Genomic DNA, 17,411 nt, shown 5'->3' on the forward strand with positions numbered 1-17,411 from the left:
ACTTCCTCTTACTTCACTTTCAGTTCGTATAGGTCTTGCCATGTTTTTCTTAAACCACCCACCCCCCTGCCCCCTTTTGTTATTTCTTTTTTTGGGTATTTATTTAGTATTTTAATTTCCCCCAGTTATATGTAAAAACAATTTTTAACATTTGTTTTTAAAACTTTGAGTTCCAAATTCTTTCCCTTCCTTCCTCCCCCCCCTTCATTGAGAAGGCAAGCAATTTGATATAGGTTATGTGTAATCATGCAAAATATATCCATAAATAGTCATGTTGTGAAAGAAAACATAGACAAAAAAACCTCAAGAAAAATAAAGTTAAGAAAAGTATGTTTTCAATCTGTATTCAGACACTATCAATTCTTTTTTTTGAGGGGGGAAGACAGGATAATTGGGGAATTGGGGTCAAGTGACTTGCCCAAGGTCACACGGCTAGTAAGTGTTAAGTGGCTGAGGCCGAATTCGAATTCAGGTCCTCCTGACTCCAGGGCCAGTGCTCTATGCACTGCACTACCTAGCCACCCCAACACCATCAGTTCTTTCTCTGGGGAGGGATAGCATTTTTCATCATAAGTCCTTTAGAGTTGTCTTGAATTTTGTATTGCTGAGAATAGCTAAGTCTTTCACAATTGATCATCTTACAGTATTGCTGTTACTTTGTACACAGTACGTTTCACTTTGCATCAGTCCATATAAGTCTTTCCAGGTTTTTCTAAGAGCATCCTGCTCATCATTTCTTATAGTATAATAGTGTTCCATCATAATCACATACCACAACTTGTTCAGCCATTCCCCAGATGATAGGCATTCCCTCAATTTCTAATCTCTACCCCCAGAAAAGAGCTAATATAAATATTTTTGTACATATAGGTCCTTTTCTTTTTTGTTTTTTTGTTTTTTCTCTTTTGGGATACAGACCTAGTGATGATATTGCTAAGTCAAAGGATATGCATGGTTTTATCGCCCTTTGGACCCCTCTTGTTATTTCTTAAAATAGTACTCCATCAAAATCATATGCCATAACTTGTTTAGCCCTTGCCCAATTGATGACCATTCCCATGATATCTAATTCTTTGCTACCAGAAGAGCTGCTATAAATATATTTGTACATATAATTCCTTTTCCTTCTTCTTTGATCTCTTTGGAATACAGACCTAGTAATGGTATTGCTGACCAAAGGGTATGTATAGTTTTATATAGCCCTTTGGGCCTAGTTCCAAATTGTTCTCTAGAATGATAGGAACAGTTCAGTACTCTACTAACAGTTCATTAGTGTGCCTATTTTTCTTTATTCCCTCCAGCATTTGTCATTTTTGATGGGTGTGAGATGTTCCTCAGAGTAATTTGCATTTCTCTAATCAATAGTGATTTAGAGGGGTGGCCAGGTGGTGCAGTGAGTAAGAGCACCAGCTCCAGTGTCGGGATGACCTGGGGATCGAATCCCGGGCTCAGACACTTAGCATCCACCCAGAAACACCTGGCCGTGTAACCTTGAGCAAGTTACTTAACCCCAATTGCTTTAAAAAAAAAAATAGTGATTTAGAGCATTGTTATATGATTATAGATAGTTTTTATTTCTTCTTCTGAAAACTTCCTGTTCATATCCTTTGATCATTTATCAATTGGGGAGTGGCTCTTATTTTTATAAATTTGACTTAGTATCCTATGTATTTGAGAAATGAGACCTTATCAGAGAAACTTGCCCTTAAAATTTTTTGATATTATTTCATTGTCTATGGTTCCTTTTAGCAAAATCTAATTTTACACTTTTAGTTAGGTCTGTTTTTGCTTTTGCTTTGTCATGATTGCTACCCTTGCCCTTTTTACTTCAACTGAAGCATATTAGATTCTGCTCTAGCCCTTTATTTTAACTGTGTGTGTGTGTGTGTTTGTTTCTGTTTCAAGTGCATGTCTTGTAAACAACATATTGTTGGATCCTGGTTCCTATTCCATTTTGCTATCTGCTTACATTTTATGAGTGAACTCATCCCATTCACATTCACAGTTATAATTACTAATTGAGTATTTTCCTCCATCCTTCTTTTTCCCTTAGGTTTATCTTTTTCTCTCTCTTTATCCTGCCACTCCTCAAAAATCTCTTACTTCTGACTATTGTCTCCCTTAATCTCTCTCCCTTTTATCACCATCCCTCCTCTATTTCTCATATCCCCTTCCCCCCTCCTATTTCCCTATTGGATAGGGTGGCTTTTTGTACCCAACTGAGTAGATAGATAGATAGTCTTCCCTCTTGTAATCAATTCTAATGAGAATGAGGTTCAACCATTGCCTGCTACCCCCACCCCTGTTTTCCTCTCCATTGTAAAGACTCTTCTTTACATTCCTTTTTTATTTGAGAGAATTTTCCCCATTCTACCTCTCTCTTTTTTCTCCTTCTCCCAGTGCATCCCTCTTTCTCAGCCTTTTATTTTTAATTTTTGGGGGGATCAAACCAACATAATTGGCTCACACTTGTATTCTCTGTATAGGTGCCTATACAATTCTTAGAAGTTGTAAATAGTGGGGGCAGCTAGGTGGCGCAGTGAGTAGAGCACTGGCCCTGGAGTCAGGAGGACCTGAGTTCAAATCCAGCCTCAGACATATGACACACAAACTAGCCGTGTGACCATGGGCAAGTCACTTAACGCCAATTGTCCTCCAAAAAGCAAAAAAAAAAAAAAAAACCCAAAAAGTTGCAAATATCATCTTCCCATATAGGAATGTAAACAATTTAACCATATTAAGTTCCTTATGATTTCTCATGTTTAACTTCTTTACACTTCTATTGAGTCTTACATTTGAATGTCAGATTTTCTATTCAACTCTGGTCTCTACTTAGAAATCTTCTATTACATTAAATGTCAATTTCCTCCCTAAATGATTGTACTCCATTTTGCTGGGTAGGCTATTCTTGGTTGTAATCTTAGCTCCTTTGCCTTCAAGAATATCATATTCCAAGCCTTCCTGTTCTTTAATGTGGCAGCTGCTAAAACTTGTGTGATCCTGACTGTAGCTCCACAATATTTTGAGTTGTTTCTTTCTGGTTACTTGAAATATTTTCTCCTTGACCTGGGAGCTCTGCAATTTGACTCTAATATTCCTGGGAATTTTAATCTTGGGAACTCTTTCAGGAGTTGATTGGTAGATTCTTTTCATTTCTGTTAAACCCTCTGGAACTAAGGTTTGGGGCCGTTTTCTTTGATTATTTCTTGAAATATGATGCATAGGCTGCTTTTTTTCATCATGGCTTTCAGGTAGCCCAATAATTCTTAAGTTATCTCTCCTTGATCTATTTTCAACTATTTTCCTGATGAGATATTTCATATTTTCTTTTATTTTTTCATTCTTTTGACTTTATTTTGTTTCTTGATGTTTCATGGAATCATTAGCTTCTACTTGTCCAGTTGTGATTTTTTAAAATTTGTTTATTCTGAACTTAAGAAATAAAATAAACATTTCCATAACTAAATGGGATAGAACAACAGAGGATTGCACCTGAAATTTCAGATTCATTATGTACAATTTGCTTTTCCTTTATATGACAAAGTTAATCACGTGACTTCTTTCCTTCTCCTTTCTAAACTTTGAGATGGCTATCATTAGACACAAATCTGTGTGTATACATACATACATACATGCATGCATGCATGCATACATCCATATATGTATATACACACATATCCATATCCATGCATATTATATATGTCAGTTCTTTTTCTGGATTCAAACAGCGTCTTTCTTCATAGGATCTTTGCTGTTAATTTGAATATTTATAATGGTCAGAATGACTTGGTTGCTCAAAGTTGTTCTTAAAATAATACTGCTGTTACTATATACAATACCCTCTTGGTTCTACTCATTTCACTCTTCATTATTTCATGGCGGTCTCTCCATGCTTTTCTAAAATCACTGAGCTCATCATTTCTTATACCAGAGAAATATTCCATCATGAATATATATAACAACTTGCTAAGTCCATTCCCAGTTGATATTGAAATTTCCAATTCTTTGCCCCCACAAAGAGAGCTGCTGTAAATTATTTTAGAACAGGTTCTTTTCCTTTTCCTTAATCATCTTGGGAAATAGACCTAATAGTGGTCAAAGGGTTCAATAACTCTTTGGGCATAATTCCAAATCTCTCTCCAAAATGGCTAGATCAGCTCAAAGATCCACCAACAATAAATTAAGGTTCCAGTTTTTCCACATCCCAGTTGTAATTTGTAATGAATTATTTTTGTCAGTGAGCTTTTGTACCTCCTTTTCCATTTGACCTATTTTGCTTTTAAAGTTCTTTCTTCAATGAATTTTTGTGCCCCTCCCCTTAAAAAAATTTTTTTTTTTTTTGCTTATTTGGAGGGCAGTTGGGGTTAAGTGTCTTGCCCAAGGTCACATGACTAGTAAGTATTAAGTGTCTGAGGCCAGATTTGAACTCAGGTTCTGCTGACTCCAGGGCCAGTGCTCTGTTCACTGCTCCACCTAGCTGGCCCCCTCCCCTTTTTTTTTAACCATTAGGCCAATTCTGGTTTTTAAGTTGTTATTTTCTTCAGCATTTTTTGTGCCTCTTTCACCAAGCTGTTAATTCTTTTTTCATAATTTTCTTGGATCCCTGTCATTTCTTTTTCTCATTTTTCCTGTGCCATTCTTATCTTTTTCTTTAACTCTTCCAGGAATTCTTGCTAGACTTGTGTCCAATTAGCATTTTTCTTTGAAGCTTTGTCTGTAGCTCTCTTCACATTGTTTTCTTCTTTGAAGTTTGTCTCAATGTTCTCTGCGATATTAGCTTTTTGTGTTTTTGTTCAGTTTGGGGTTTTTGGGGTGGAGGTGGGGATGTTGTGGGAGTTGTTTGGTTTTTTGGCATTTGCTTTTGCTTTGCTTTGACTTTTAACTCGATGTTAAAGTTGAGCTCAGCTCCCAGGGCAGACAGGGCACTGTCACAAGCTTCAGGTTGTTCATACTGCTGTTTCAGAGCTAGTTCTGGGTGTCTGTAAGTTTAGTTCTCCCAAGGTCATGTGATCCTGGGAGAGATCTGGTCACTGCTGTCCTGGTTTGTGCTCTGGTCTTTACCCAGAAGAGCTCTTGTTCTCCCACAATCCCCAACTTTAGTTCTCCTCTCTGACTGTGATCCAGAACTACATATGGGCAGTAGAGTTGCCAGTCAGCACCAACTGTACCTAGTGCCAGCAAAGGGTCCCCTGTAATCTCTTTATGATCAGTTGTCTGACTCCCCCTTACCATGTCTTGTCTGAGAGATCCCAAAGCTGCTGCCACTGCTACTGGTGCTGCTACCCCAAGGCCTACTGCTGGTGGTACTGTTGTGTTCTGGACCAGCCTCCACCCTGGTGTCATAGACCTCTGCAGCCAACCTTTTAAGTTGTCTTAGGTTAGATGTCTCATTCTGACTTTTTGTTGGCTCTGCCACTCCAAAATTTGATTTGAGGAGCTATGTTAAAGTTGTTTAGAGGGGATATTGGAAGAGTTCAGCTGGGTTGCTGCCTGTACTCTGCTATCCTGCCTTCACACCCCTAGCCACTACTTCTTTTTTGTTGTTTTTGTAAAAATGTATTCCCAGTTTCCAGCTTTCGTTCTAATTTTGACTACATTAGTTTTGTTTGTGCAAACCCCCCCCCCCAATTTATTAATTTGTTTTCAGTTTTCAACATTCACTTTCCATAAGTTTTAAATTTTCTCCCCCTCCCTCCCCAAGGTGGTATGCGATCTGACATGGGTTCTACACATACATTCCTATTAAATACATTTTCACATTAGTCATGTTGTATAGAAGAATTATAATGGATGAGAGAAACCATGGGAAAGAAAATAAAACATAAGAAAACAAAAGAGAAAATAGTCTTCTTCACTCTCCATTCTGACTCCATAGTTCTTTCTCTGGATGTGGATGGCATCTTCCATCATGAGTCCTTTGGAAATGTTTTAGGTCCTTTCATGCTGAGAAGGGATTAGTCTATCTAAATCAGTCTTCAGACACTGTGCCAGCCACTACTTCTACAGTTATTGCAGTCTTTTTCTCCTCAGCAGCCACAGCTATGGAACATCTAGAAGACAAAGTTCTAGCCACAAAGCCCTTGTCACTGTCAATTGATTCTGTTTCATAAATGCATATAATTTTATCATTGGAAATAGCACTAAAAAATAAAATGTAAAAGGAGATACTTGACTGTATGTTTTGCCAGCACACCCAAAAGACCATGCAGCCTTTCTACCTGTCTTGCAGCCGGAATCTCCAATGTATGTTGTCTCCTCCTGTTATAATGTAGACTTCTTGAGAGTAGGGACTGTTTTGCTTCTTTATTTGTGTGCACAGTGCTTTGAACATAGTATGTGATGAATTCTTTTTTATTCATTTATTTTTTAGTGCTATACCTTGCCTTTGTTCTAGGTTTGTTATCTCTTTTCTGTATTCTTCATTCTGTCAAGGATAGTCTATAGTATACCCTAATTATAGTATTTCTTCTGTTTTTGCTTCTTTTGCTCATGACCCAAATGCTCTCTATCAAGGTTTCCCTTCTCTGGTTCCTAGATTTACTCAGTATATCTTCTTATTATACAGTGCTAATATACTATCCCTTTAATCTGTTCTATTCCTTTTGACAAATCTAACTCTAGAGTGTACATGGGCCATCCCACAATGTCTCAACAATTATATTTCCCTGGAAAATTTCAATTACAACCAGTGGATATTCTATTTTTTTTTTTTGCCTTTTGGAGGGCAGTTGGGGTTAAGTAACTTGCCCAAGGTTACACGGCTAGTTTTTTTTGTGTGGATGTTAAGTGTCTGAGGCCAGAACTGAACTTGGGACCTCCTGACTCTGGGGCTGGCGCTTTACTCACTGCACCACGGGTATTCATTTTCAATAACCATGGCAGATCACAGAATTAGATTTTGAGAGTTGGAAGGAACTTCAGCAGTCACCTGGTCAAATTCTGGCCCAAAAGGGTTCCCTACTGCAGCCTCTCAAAAGTGGGAAACCACCACCTCTCAAGGCAGTTCATTCTACTTTGAGACATCTCTAATTGTTAGAAATATTTTCTTTTTATCAAGGCTGTTTGCCTCTTTGCAGATTACTCCTAGTCCTTCCCTCTGGAATCAAACAGAGCAAGTTTAATCCCTCTTCCATATGACAGCCCTCACATGCTTGGATAGAGAAAGAGCCATCACTTCTTCCCTGACTTTCTACTTTTTCAGTAATAGAAATCATGGCTAGTACTAAAACTTTCCATCATCCTCCACTATCCTTCTCTTTTGGCTTGGCTTCCTCCTCCTTCATTTTTGGAAACATCTGCTCCAGTACTCAGGCCATTGACTCCCAAATTACTATTCACTGGCAGCAATATTATTAGATTTTACCTATAACCCACTTCTAAAAAAAGACGATCCAGTATGTATTTGTTTTTAAATATATTTTACTTTGAGACTGAAGAATTTGACACTATCCCATGAGACAAAGGCAATCTTGTACATAGAGTAGAATTATAAGTCTTAATTGGTTTTTCCATGCTGTCTAGATAGCAAGCATTTATTAAATACCTACTATGTGTCAGGAGGAAGCTAGATAACAGCCTGGAGTCAGGAAGACTCATCTTCCTGAGTTCAAATCTGGCTTCAGACTTTTACTCTTATGACCCTGGGCAAGTCACTTAACCCTAACTTAGAGTTAGGGTGTGCCTCAGTTTCCTCATCTGTAAAATGATCTGGAGAAGGAAATGGCAACCTATTCCAGTACCCCCAAATGGGGTCACAAAGAGTTGGACGTGACTGAAGAAAAATGACTGAATAGCAACATGTGTCAGGAACTGTGTTGGGGATACAAAAAAGGGGCAAAAACAGTCACTGTCCTTAAGAAGTTCACAAAAAAAAAAGAGGAAAGCTCCATTCGTAGTCACTTTTGGAAGACTGGCTAAGGACAAGAGTAGCTGAGGAAGTTATAAGTATGCTCACTGTATTGTGGGGAAAGCCAAGGAGGCTGCTGAGAGAGAGCCAGGAGTTCATCTTCTCCTTATGCCTAGTAAGACCCTTCCTGGGATTTGTTTTGTAGGAGAAAGTGGAAAGAGGGAAAGAGCTCAGAGAAAAGCTATAAAAATGATTCATGGGTCCAAAGGGGTGATTCAGAGGATGACATTCCATTGCCTTTTATTTCCCCTCAGTTCAGAATGCGAAGAAGCCTAGTGTAGTAGAAAGAGCAGGAAGCAGATTTGGAGTCATAAGGCCTGGTTTCAAGACCCAGCTATGCTGCTAACTTCTTGTGACCTAAGACAAGTCACTGCTCTTCTCTGTGCCTTAATCTCTTTAACCATCAGAAGGGTGTAGTAGTACCCCACGCTAGTGGAAATAGCTTTACTTCCTATTATAAATGCCTTCTAAGAAATGGAACCGGGGGATAAATGATCTGATGAGAATTGATCAGCAGTATCATAAAGGATCATCAAGGACCAACACCCTAAATATTCTGCTAGAAGTCATTAAAAAACTGTAGATCAAGAAAATTCTAATGAATTGTCAGATAGCAGACACATGATTTTCATTACTCAATTTACTGGCTCTGTATTCTTGTTAGAGGACAGCCCCCCTTTCTTCTTTCCCTGTCTCCTAGGTCAGTGTATGGATCAAATGAGATAATGCATGTGAAAGACCTTTGTAAACTTGAAAAGCCTCATACACATGTAAGGGATTATTGTTAATGAAACAAGGAGGTGGACAAGAGGGTACAAAAAAACAAAGGACTGCTTTCTTCAACACCAGTTTTGTTTTGGCTGTTTTTTTTTTCTCTGAGGCACTGGATCAAATATTAAATTGTTAGGGAGACTGAAGAAGTGCTACTAGTTATTGTCTGTTTTCATCTTAATAAATGTTTCTATTTTTCACTTATCATACAGGTAATTCTGACTCGGAGAGAAGAGGTGAGAAACTCACCTTATTTATTGTCACTTCATTTAAGAAGTCAGTTCATTGTGTGGTGACCTCTTGTTTTCCTTTCCCTGCCCCCTTCTCCCATTCTCTGTCAATCTGTGGTGAACATATGTATGTGTGGCTGTGAGAGTTTCAACTTTTAATTTATATTTTCATATTGACCTAACAGGAATTAGGAATAGAAACAAAATCTACTACTACAAAAGACTTCTTTTCATACCTTAGAGATTCTAGTAGCTATTATGTATCATAACTTAGGTATCAACTACAAAAGGCTACTTTTCATATCATAAGATTTCAGTAGCTATTATATGTCATAACATATTAACGGAAGAGAATAATATTTACAAATTATTATAGCCTTCGTTATGTCATCATTTTGTTTGCACTGATAGCTTATGAAAAGTACTCCACTCCTATGAGGGAGGTAACATAACTATAATTACTTCCCATTTTATTTACAATTGATAAAACTGAAGCTCATGATGGAGCAACAACTTGCCTTTAGTCACCCAGCTAGTAAATTATGAAACCAAAAATCAGAACCACTCTTCTGGGTAGCTACTCAGTATATAGATTTCATACTTTTCAGTGATTTGGCACTATGAAACACTTTTTTCTTCTTGATGAAATTTTCTAAGAAATTTCCATCTTACTTGGGGAGTACAACAATGTTTAATTTGTGGTGGCAATTTATCTTGTGCTATCATCTCCCAAATCTTATTGAACCGGGCATTAGTTATGGATGAATTTTTCTGTCTCCATTGTTGAGTTCTGCAGAAATTTACAGCTATTTAGAGAAGAGTAACAAATATGTCTTTGTTCATCACATTTTGTAGTATTTAAATTGATCCTGAGATAGTGCTCGTCCAAAAAAAAGGAGGTTTTATATATATATATATACATATAAAATATATATATATATTCTCTATCCAAAAGTTCCATTATTTAAAATCATAATCTCCAAATAGATGAAAAGGAATATCTTTTCCCATAACTTCTTCAGGTAAGCCCTAATTTTGACACATGTAATAGGACCATCAACATAAAAATGAATGCTTTATGTTTAAAGACAAATGAGAGTAGAAAATCAAACAAGTATAAGCAGTCTTCATCTAGTGTGTCATCAGTGTCTTGCTCCTAATTTCTGATATATCTTTGTTAAGCTTCCTCTGTTTTCATAAATTCCTAGTAATCAATTAATTTAGACAGAAGTCTTTTGGACATCTAGATCCATAAACTCTCACTTTCTCAAATTCCAGGATACTTTTTGGTTGCCTAAGAAGGAATTCTAATCTTCCCATAAATGTTCAATTTATAAACATTCAAATCATGGTATTTAAATATTCCTCTACTCCCTTATTTCCCCTTTAGTTCTTTACTAGTGAGTATCATGGCATTCTGAATTATTTGGTAAGGGCAGTGAAGTGGATTCAGCATTGTTGAGGTTTGTGAATTTATGCCTAGTAAGAAGCATTTCTGTCAAATAAATATCACAGCCAGTGACTTTTCTGATATTATTTTGTTTTTCTTTCTTCCATATATATATACAGCAAAGTATTTATAGCAGCATTTTTTGTAGTAGCAAAGTACTAGAAATGAAGTAGATGTGCCTGATTGGGGAGTGGTTGAGCAAATTGTGATACTTGAATGTCATGGAATGTTATTATGCTACAAAAGTAACTAAGTATTTTAAATAACAGGGTGAAAAAAGGTAAGGAACACTCCTGTCAGACTCATTAATATACCTATAGGATTTTAGAGCTATAAAAGATCATAGAGACCAGCTAGGCTAATTCCCCTAAGAAGTAAATAAGTAAGAGGAAGCCGAGACCTAGAGAGGTTAAGTGAATTGCTCAGGATTGCACTAAATTACTGGCAGAACCAAGACTGGAAGTTAGGTCTCTTGCTTCCTTCCTATCTCCTCTCCCTCCTCCTTTCCCCTTCCCCTTCTTCCTTCTCCTCTCTCCTCCCTTCACTATTTCCCTCCTCCCTTCCCCTTGTCCATCTTCCCTTCCCCTCCTCTCCTTCTCCTTCCTTCCTCCTTTCTCTTTCTCTCTTCCCTTCTTCCCTCCTGTCTACTTTCCACCTCCATTCTCTCTCTCAATGATAGAAGCATTAGGGTAAGGAGCCATCACTAACTTGTTTTAGTGGCTGCCCAAACCTACCCTTATAAGTGATAATCATCTTCTAACCTGATTTTGTGTGTGTATGTGTGTGTTGTGTGTGTTCTTGGTTTCAGATGAGACACCTATCATTGCAGTGATGGTGGCCCTGTCCTCTCTGCTAGTGATAGTGTTTATTATCATTGTTCTGTACATGTTAAGGTAAGAAACTTCAATCTCTCCGTTCTGGCTTAATCCAACACATTGTGCATGGTGTACAAGGCCGTGTATATTTGGCCCTTGGGGAAGTGGGGGAGGGTGAGTATGCCAGGATGGAGAGCAAAGTTCCCTGTGCTCCTGCCCTTACAGTCTAGTAGGAGAGTAAGAGATATAGTTATATCATAATGATACAAGTTGGGATGTGGTAGGTGTATGGGAGAGATCAGACAAGATGGGTGATTTCATTTTACCTGCTTTAGCCTTAAGTAAAGCCTTCTTGGTCTGATGTAATAGAAGAGGGTGCCATTTGCTCCTCAGAACTTGTATGGGGAAAAGAGAGATGTGGTGGCTGATAAGCCACCCAGGGCTTCAGCACTAAAAAATGATTTCTTGGGGAAGCAAAGCAACTCTTATCAAGATACTGAATACAATCACTACTGTGATGACGCTGATGGGAGGGTATAGATAGAGTGCCCATCTGTGGTCCAGGCTTCCTAGGGAGGAGAGCACACAGGCCTGATGAGATGGAATTCAGCCTGCAAGTATAGACTTCATCTCTAAAAGTGGTAGACACTTTATTATAGGATTTTCCTCTGAGTTTGTTGTTTTTAAAAACATGTTCCCTTTGTCAAAGAGGAAAAAAATGTCCTTGGCCTGAGCCTCTGAACATTTTGAGGAGTTTGGTGGGTTTTAAGGATGGTGAACTTTGAACGTTGTTGGCCCAATGAGTGGGTGGAAAAGCTGGTGCAGGGATCAGCCCTGCCTTTCTGCCCAGCTTCTGGGCCCCACTAAGCTAATGATGGAACTGGCCTCCTTACCTACTCCTTTAAGATGCTAAAGGCTTTGTGCCTATGAAATATTATGAATCTTAAAGAGCACCATAGCAATAGAGGGACTATATGAGATTGTCAGTATCACCATGATTACCAGTGGCATTGGGGGTAGGCATGGGAATATGGGATTTTTTACTTTTGGGTGAAGGATGATACACAACATCTTAAGGTATACAACATGCAGCTTTGCATCCCTTCCTCTCCTCAGAAAACTAGCTTTCACAGAGCTTTAGTGCTACACAGATTCCCAGCCCCTGTACTACAGCTCCAGATGGTAGGTCTGTATCCAAGAAATCTTGCTGGGGAGATGGGACAGATCCTTTGGCTAGGGCTAGCATCTAGTTTGGAACCCTCTAGGGAGACAGAGAAATTACAAGATTCCTTTGAGGCCTCAGACTACTGTGCTTAGGTACTAGGACTTCCCCCTCTGACCAGTACAGTTACAGGTGTTTGGGGAGGTGGGGGGTGGAGAGGCGGTTTCTTGTATTAAATAGCCTTGTATTAAATAGACATAGAAGCAGGTTTTCTACCTATGATATCCAAAGGCCAGAGTAAATCTCCTGACTCTGACACAGGACAGATCTCTCTCACTCTTCTTCCTTTACCCCAAGAAGTTATGAGAGATATAAATGGACAGTTTTGGTATAGGAGCTTTTCCTAGGGGCCATGTGTCCCAGTGGACGTACAGTGTGGTATGTGATAAGTACAAGATCCCATGATTTTATCTCCAAAGGATGTAGTATTGTAATGGCAGGAGGGGGCTGTGTGATGTCTAAAAAGGGAATTGGTTCCCTGTTCTCACTGAGCAGGGGCTTTTCCCTATTCATCTGCTCCTGGAACTCTATAGAAAATGGCCTCAATCACAGTGACACATTCAGTCTTCTTCCAAAGAACACCATTTCTATTCTTGGGCTCCAGGTGCCCATTTTTATATCCTTTCCCATTAGGTTCAAGAAGTACAAGCAAGCTGGGAGCCATTCCAATTCCTTTCGCTTGTCCAATGGACGCACTGATGACATGGGTAAGGCTGCTGGCAGTGGGTCTGTCTCTGCATGAGATTCAGTGGATAAGGAAAATGGGGATCTGGCAATACCTCCAAGGGTAAATGATCATCAGAATGCTCCCACACATACCCCCAGCACCTGAGACTGACCAAAGACAGCAACCCTATTCATTTATGTTGATACTGGGGCTGGCTTGGCCAATGGCAGCAAGCTGCAAGTTATCAGGCAGGGGGATGGCCTTTTCTAGGCCTTGAGTGACTGACCACTTCCCCCTTGTGCTGCTGCAGAGCCTCAAAGCATGCCACTTCTGGCCAGGTCTCCAAGCACCAATAGGAAGTATCCCCCGCTGCCAGTGGACAAGCTGGAAGAGGAGATTAACCGACGCATGGCTGATGATAATAAGCTCTTCCGAGAAGAATTCAATGTGAGCCATTTGTTTCCCCTGTGACTGGATGGGCAGGGCAAAACCAGTTTGGGCAGTGTGGTTCTAGGAAGTCATTCAGGAATCAGGCTGTAGTGTAAGGATGACAGACCTGGTCATTGGCCAGCTGTTTGTTTGCAGAGAGAAGTTTCTAATGTACTATGGGTGAGACACTTGGCTGTAGCCTCAGCTGATCCTACTGGGCAGAGAAAGAGTTAGCTTCTTACTCTCAATCCCCTTCTTACATTAAAGCTATCTGTGGGTCCATAATTCAGGACGCTTGATAACCCAGGCCGGAACTGTTAGGTGAATGCAGAGTGCTAAATGTATTCAAGGCCAAAACATTAAGAGAGTTCCTACTTGAAAATGAGTTAATTGGCAAGCCAGGCTCCCGAGCAGGTCTGAAGTTGGAGCTACAGCTGGGCCTGGGCTGAAAGGAACTTTGCTGCCATCTTGTGTCTATAGCTGGTTTAGAAGTATCATCGGCCCTGAACTCAGAAGGAAGTATCATGCGTCACAATTGTTCTTGGAATCACCGAATTCCCAAACTGGAAAGGGCCTTAAAACTAAGTTGTCTGGCTTATGTCCAGTCAAGAAGCCCCTCCACAACACCCCCTCTAAGAGCCCATACGACTTCCACTCTCCATCTCTAGCAGTAAAGGCTCAGCTGTGTTCCAGTGCAATCCATCCCACTTTTGGACAGTTTTCATTGTTAGGAAGTTTTCCCAAGCCAGAATCTGTCTTCTCACACACCCCAACCTCCCAGCTTTGTTATTCTGCTCTCTGTGGACCAGAAGAACGAACTCTATACTTCTTTTGTTCTCCACGGTAGCCTTGTAAATGCCTAAAGATAACCCAGGCATCCTGTTGTTGCTGTTGGTCAATGAGGGAGATGTTCATGTTCAGTCCTAGAATGGGGGGAGAGAAGAGTCTCCTTTATCTCCTTCCTGTTGACCTTTGGCTGTTCAGTCTGACCCTTCCTATCCAAGACCCCATTTTTAAGGACCAGTTCCATATATTTTGTGGGAACACAGGTATCCCACTTTCCTTGGTACTGGTTGTCCCTCTTTTCCCAAGTTTTCCTGGGGCCCAAATCCAGACCTTCATAAAGACACAGTTTGGATCCATTGCAAGAAATCAAATTAGAAATCAGCAAGCATCTATTTAATGTTTACCATGTGCCAGGCACTGCACTAAGTGCTGGAAATACAAGTACAAGCAAAAAAATCGTCCTTGCCCTCCAATAACTTTCATTCTAATGGGAGAAGAAAATACCTAAAAGAGGAGGTGAGAGGAGAGTGTGGGAATGGAGAGTCAGCAGAGCAGCCTGGAGAGGGGCAAAGGGCAGAAAGAAGTCAGAGCTGTTGTAGTGTCACAAAGTCCCAGGCTAGAGTAAGCTTCTAAGGTGAAGAGGTTTCCTAAGTTCCAGCTTTGTGCCAGGCATATGCCAGTGCTGGTGATCCAGACTTTAACAAAACAGGCCCCATCTTCAGGGAACTTGCATGCTATTTTAGGGCTACTGCCATGTACACAAACAAGTCTAATACAAGGAAGACTGAGGCAGGAGAGAACACTAACAAAGAGAGGACTGGGATTGGACAGGGAGGGACACTGGGGAAGGCTTCATGGAGGAAGTTTCTATGCCCTACAGCACAACCACTTGTGTTTTTCTAAATGCTATTTCCTTTTCAGTTAGATGGGGACTGTGATAAAGGAACCATAGAGCTGGGTAGCAAAGAAAGGAGTCTTGGTGTCTTGCTGAAAAACTATCTGTCCCTCTGCTGTGTCCACCATTCTGCCCATCTCTGTGTATTAAGCCAAGACAGATGATGCAGTGTTTTAGACATTTAAAAACAACTTGGATTTTTTTTTTGGGGGGGGGGGCACAAAGAGTGCTAGACAGTAAGCGTTACCATGGACATAGACCTGTCTAGCTTCTCTCACAAGAAAGGAAAGTATCCATTTACCACCCAGCATGGGCAGCAGAAGTTTGCATTGCAGGGATGCTTACTGATTGTCAGTCATCATTTTTAGTAATTTATCTTATTTTTCTCACGTCCTCCAGGCTCTCCCAGCCTGTCCTATCCAGGCCACCTGTGAAGCTGCTTCCAAGGAAGAAAACAAGGAGAAAAACAGATATGTGAACATCTTGCCTTGTACGTGCTTCTGGGATGTCTCATGAAACTCTCTCTAGTTGAGAAGTTACAGGGCCTTCTGAGTCAATGCTTTGAGGGTTAAAAGGAAAACATTATTGAATAGTAAAGGTAGAGTTGTGCTGCAGAGTTTCCAGAGGACCTTCCTAGGCCCAACACCACTCATTGCTTGCTTCCATCACTCTAGACTTGTTCACTTAACAAATATTTCCTGAGTCAATGGGTCCAAAATGAGCTCAGCTCACAAGGAGCTTATCTATTCCTGTGCTTGTGTGATAAACTACAATGGCTGACAAACCTCCTTGTGAGACTCAAAAGGCTTCCACAGACAGCGTGCTTCTGTTAGTTTTGCCTGACTTTGAATATTTGTTCCAAGCAGATTCCTCAGAACCAAGCATAATGACTCCTCTGGGCCCAGCAGAGTGCTTGGTGTCAATACTAGTACATTATTGTGTCCTGCTCCAAGTCCCAAAGATCCGTAGACCCATGTGTCAGATGCAAGGATTCTTACTTTGCTAGGCTGTCCACCTCTTTATCTGCTTCAAGCTAGTGTCTTTTATTGATAAATCAGGAAGGAGATGCCAAGGAAAGTAGAAGATGGGGCCCTAGTGAGTAGGTGAGCCTGGACCCAGGGGTGGTAGTGGAAAACCATCCTTCAAGAATCTGAAGGGGATGTAAGACAGAGAGAACATCAACTGTGGGTTTCAAAGGGAAGAGTCATGGCTGTTGCTTTCTCTTCTAGATGACCATTCCAGGGTACACCTGACACCGGTTGAAGGGGTTCCAGATTCCGACTATATCAATGCTTCATTCATTAATGTAAGAGCTTCAGCTCCCTTTGCCACTCACTTGAATGGCTGCATGTCACCACAGCCTGCCTGCCCCTGCCCAGCTTGCCTGGGCATGATGTTTATCCATCTGTCTGTCTGTCTCTTACTTGTGGTAACTTTGCAATGCTGCTGTGGCCAGCAGGGAAGTCACTGTTTCCCTGTACATGGAGACTCTGGATAAGGATTGGTATCTAAAAAGACCCCAACAAATTGAAATGCTGCCAAAAACAATAAAATATCAAGTGATTGATGGGGGGAGGGGTTGGGAAAATGCACCAGATGAGATCTTCTGAGCAACAGGACTAGAATTCCTAATACCTCAGGGGTACCCCCTAAAACGCTGAGGAGAGAAGTTGTCAGCTACTCTCACAGCTAAAAAGTATAAGAGCTAGGGTTTGGAAAAGCCTCTTCAGACCCTGAGTCCAGTATTCTTTCCACTATGCCATTCTGCCTCACTTGTGACTCCTCTGTCCTGTGTGTAGCAGATTTTTTTTAAACCTAAATCTACTTTACATTTATCCCAGCATTATGTCCTTTGCAAATTTGATAAGCGTATTATCTCTCCATTTGTATAAGTTATCACAGTCTGTTTTTGGATTTAAGGAAGAGACACAGCTCAGACTCACAACAAACTTACCAAGTCACAATTTATTGCTATCAAGGCGCAAAGTGTGCACTGAGGTTATGGCACTTTGGATCACTTTTTACCCGGTCAGTTCTAGTCAAATCTACTGAGACTGCAGACTGATCTTCTCACCACTGGGCTTACACAGTTTTATACTTGGGAATAACGAACAGAGGGAACTGTTGGACTTTATAAAATGCACACATCTATGATAAATGCAGGCACCCTTGATTATGCCAGTCATGAGCAGGGCAAAGAAGAATGCACAGAGGCTGGGATCATTCCTTTGATGCCCAGT

At 40.3% G+C, this 17,411-nt stretch overlaps 1 protein-coding gene across 4 annotated transcripts in view; it reads left to right on the forward strand.

Moving 5' to 3' along the window:
• Positions 1 to 17,411, forward strand: part of PTPRA (protein tyrosine phosphatase receptor type A) — a 185,026-nt gene that overhangs the window by 145,973 nt on the left and 21,642 nt on the right. For 3 of the 4 annotated variants that reach the window (XM_069072293.1, XM_069072296.1, XM_069072303.1), the window contains 6 exons: positions 8,890 to 8,913; positions 11,166 to 11,250; positions 13,028 to 13,101; positions 13,372 to 13,508; positions 15,571 to 15,661; positions 16,401 to 16,477. In XM_069072293.1, coding sequence (XP_068928394.1) covers positions 8,890 to 8,913; positions 11,166 to 11,250; positions 13,028 to 13,101; positions 13,372 to 13,508; positions 15,571 to 15,661; positions 16,401 to 16,477 — 488 coding nt within the window. The remainder of the gene's footprint in view (positions 1 to 8,889; positions 8,914 to 11,165; positions 11,251 to 13,027; positions 13,102 to 13,371; positions 13,509 to 15,570; positions 15,662 to 16,400; positions 16,478 to 17,411) is intronic. The other variant, XM_069072298.1, reaches the window with a different exon arrangement.

The sequence above is a fragment of the Petaurus breviceps genome, unplaced genomic scaffold (genome assembly GCF_028583685.1).
Source record: "Petaurus breviceps papuanus isolate PSGF00001 unplaced genomic scaffold, PetGlider_PUasm1.0 140, whole genome shotgun sequence".
Taxonomy (NCBI): domain Eukaryota; kingdom Metazoa; phylum Chordata; class Mammalia; order Diprotodontia; family Petauridae; genus Petaurus; species Petaurus breviceps.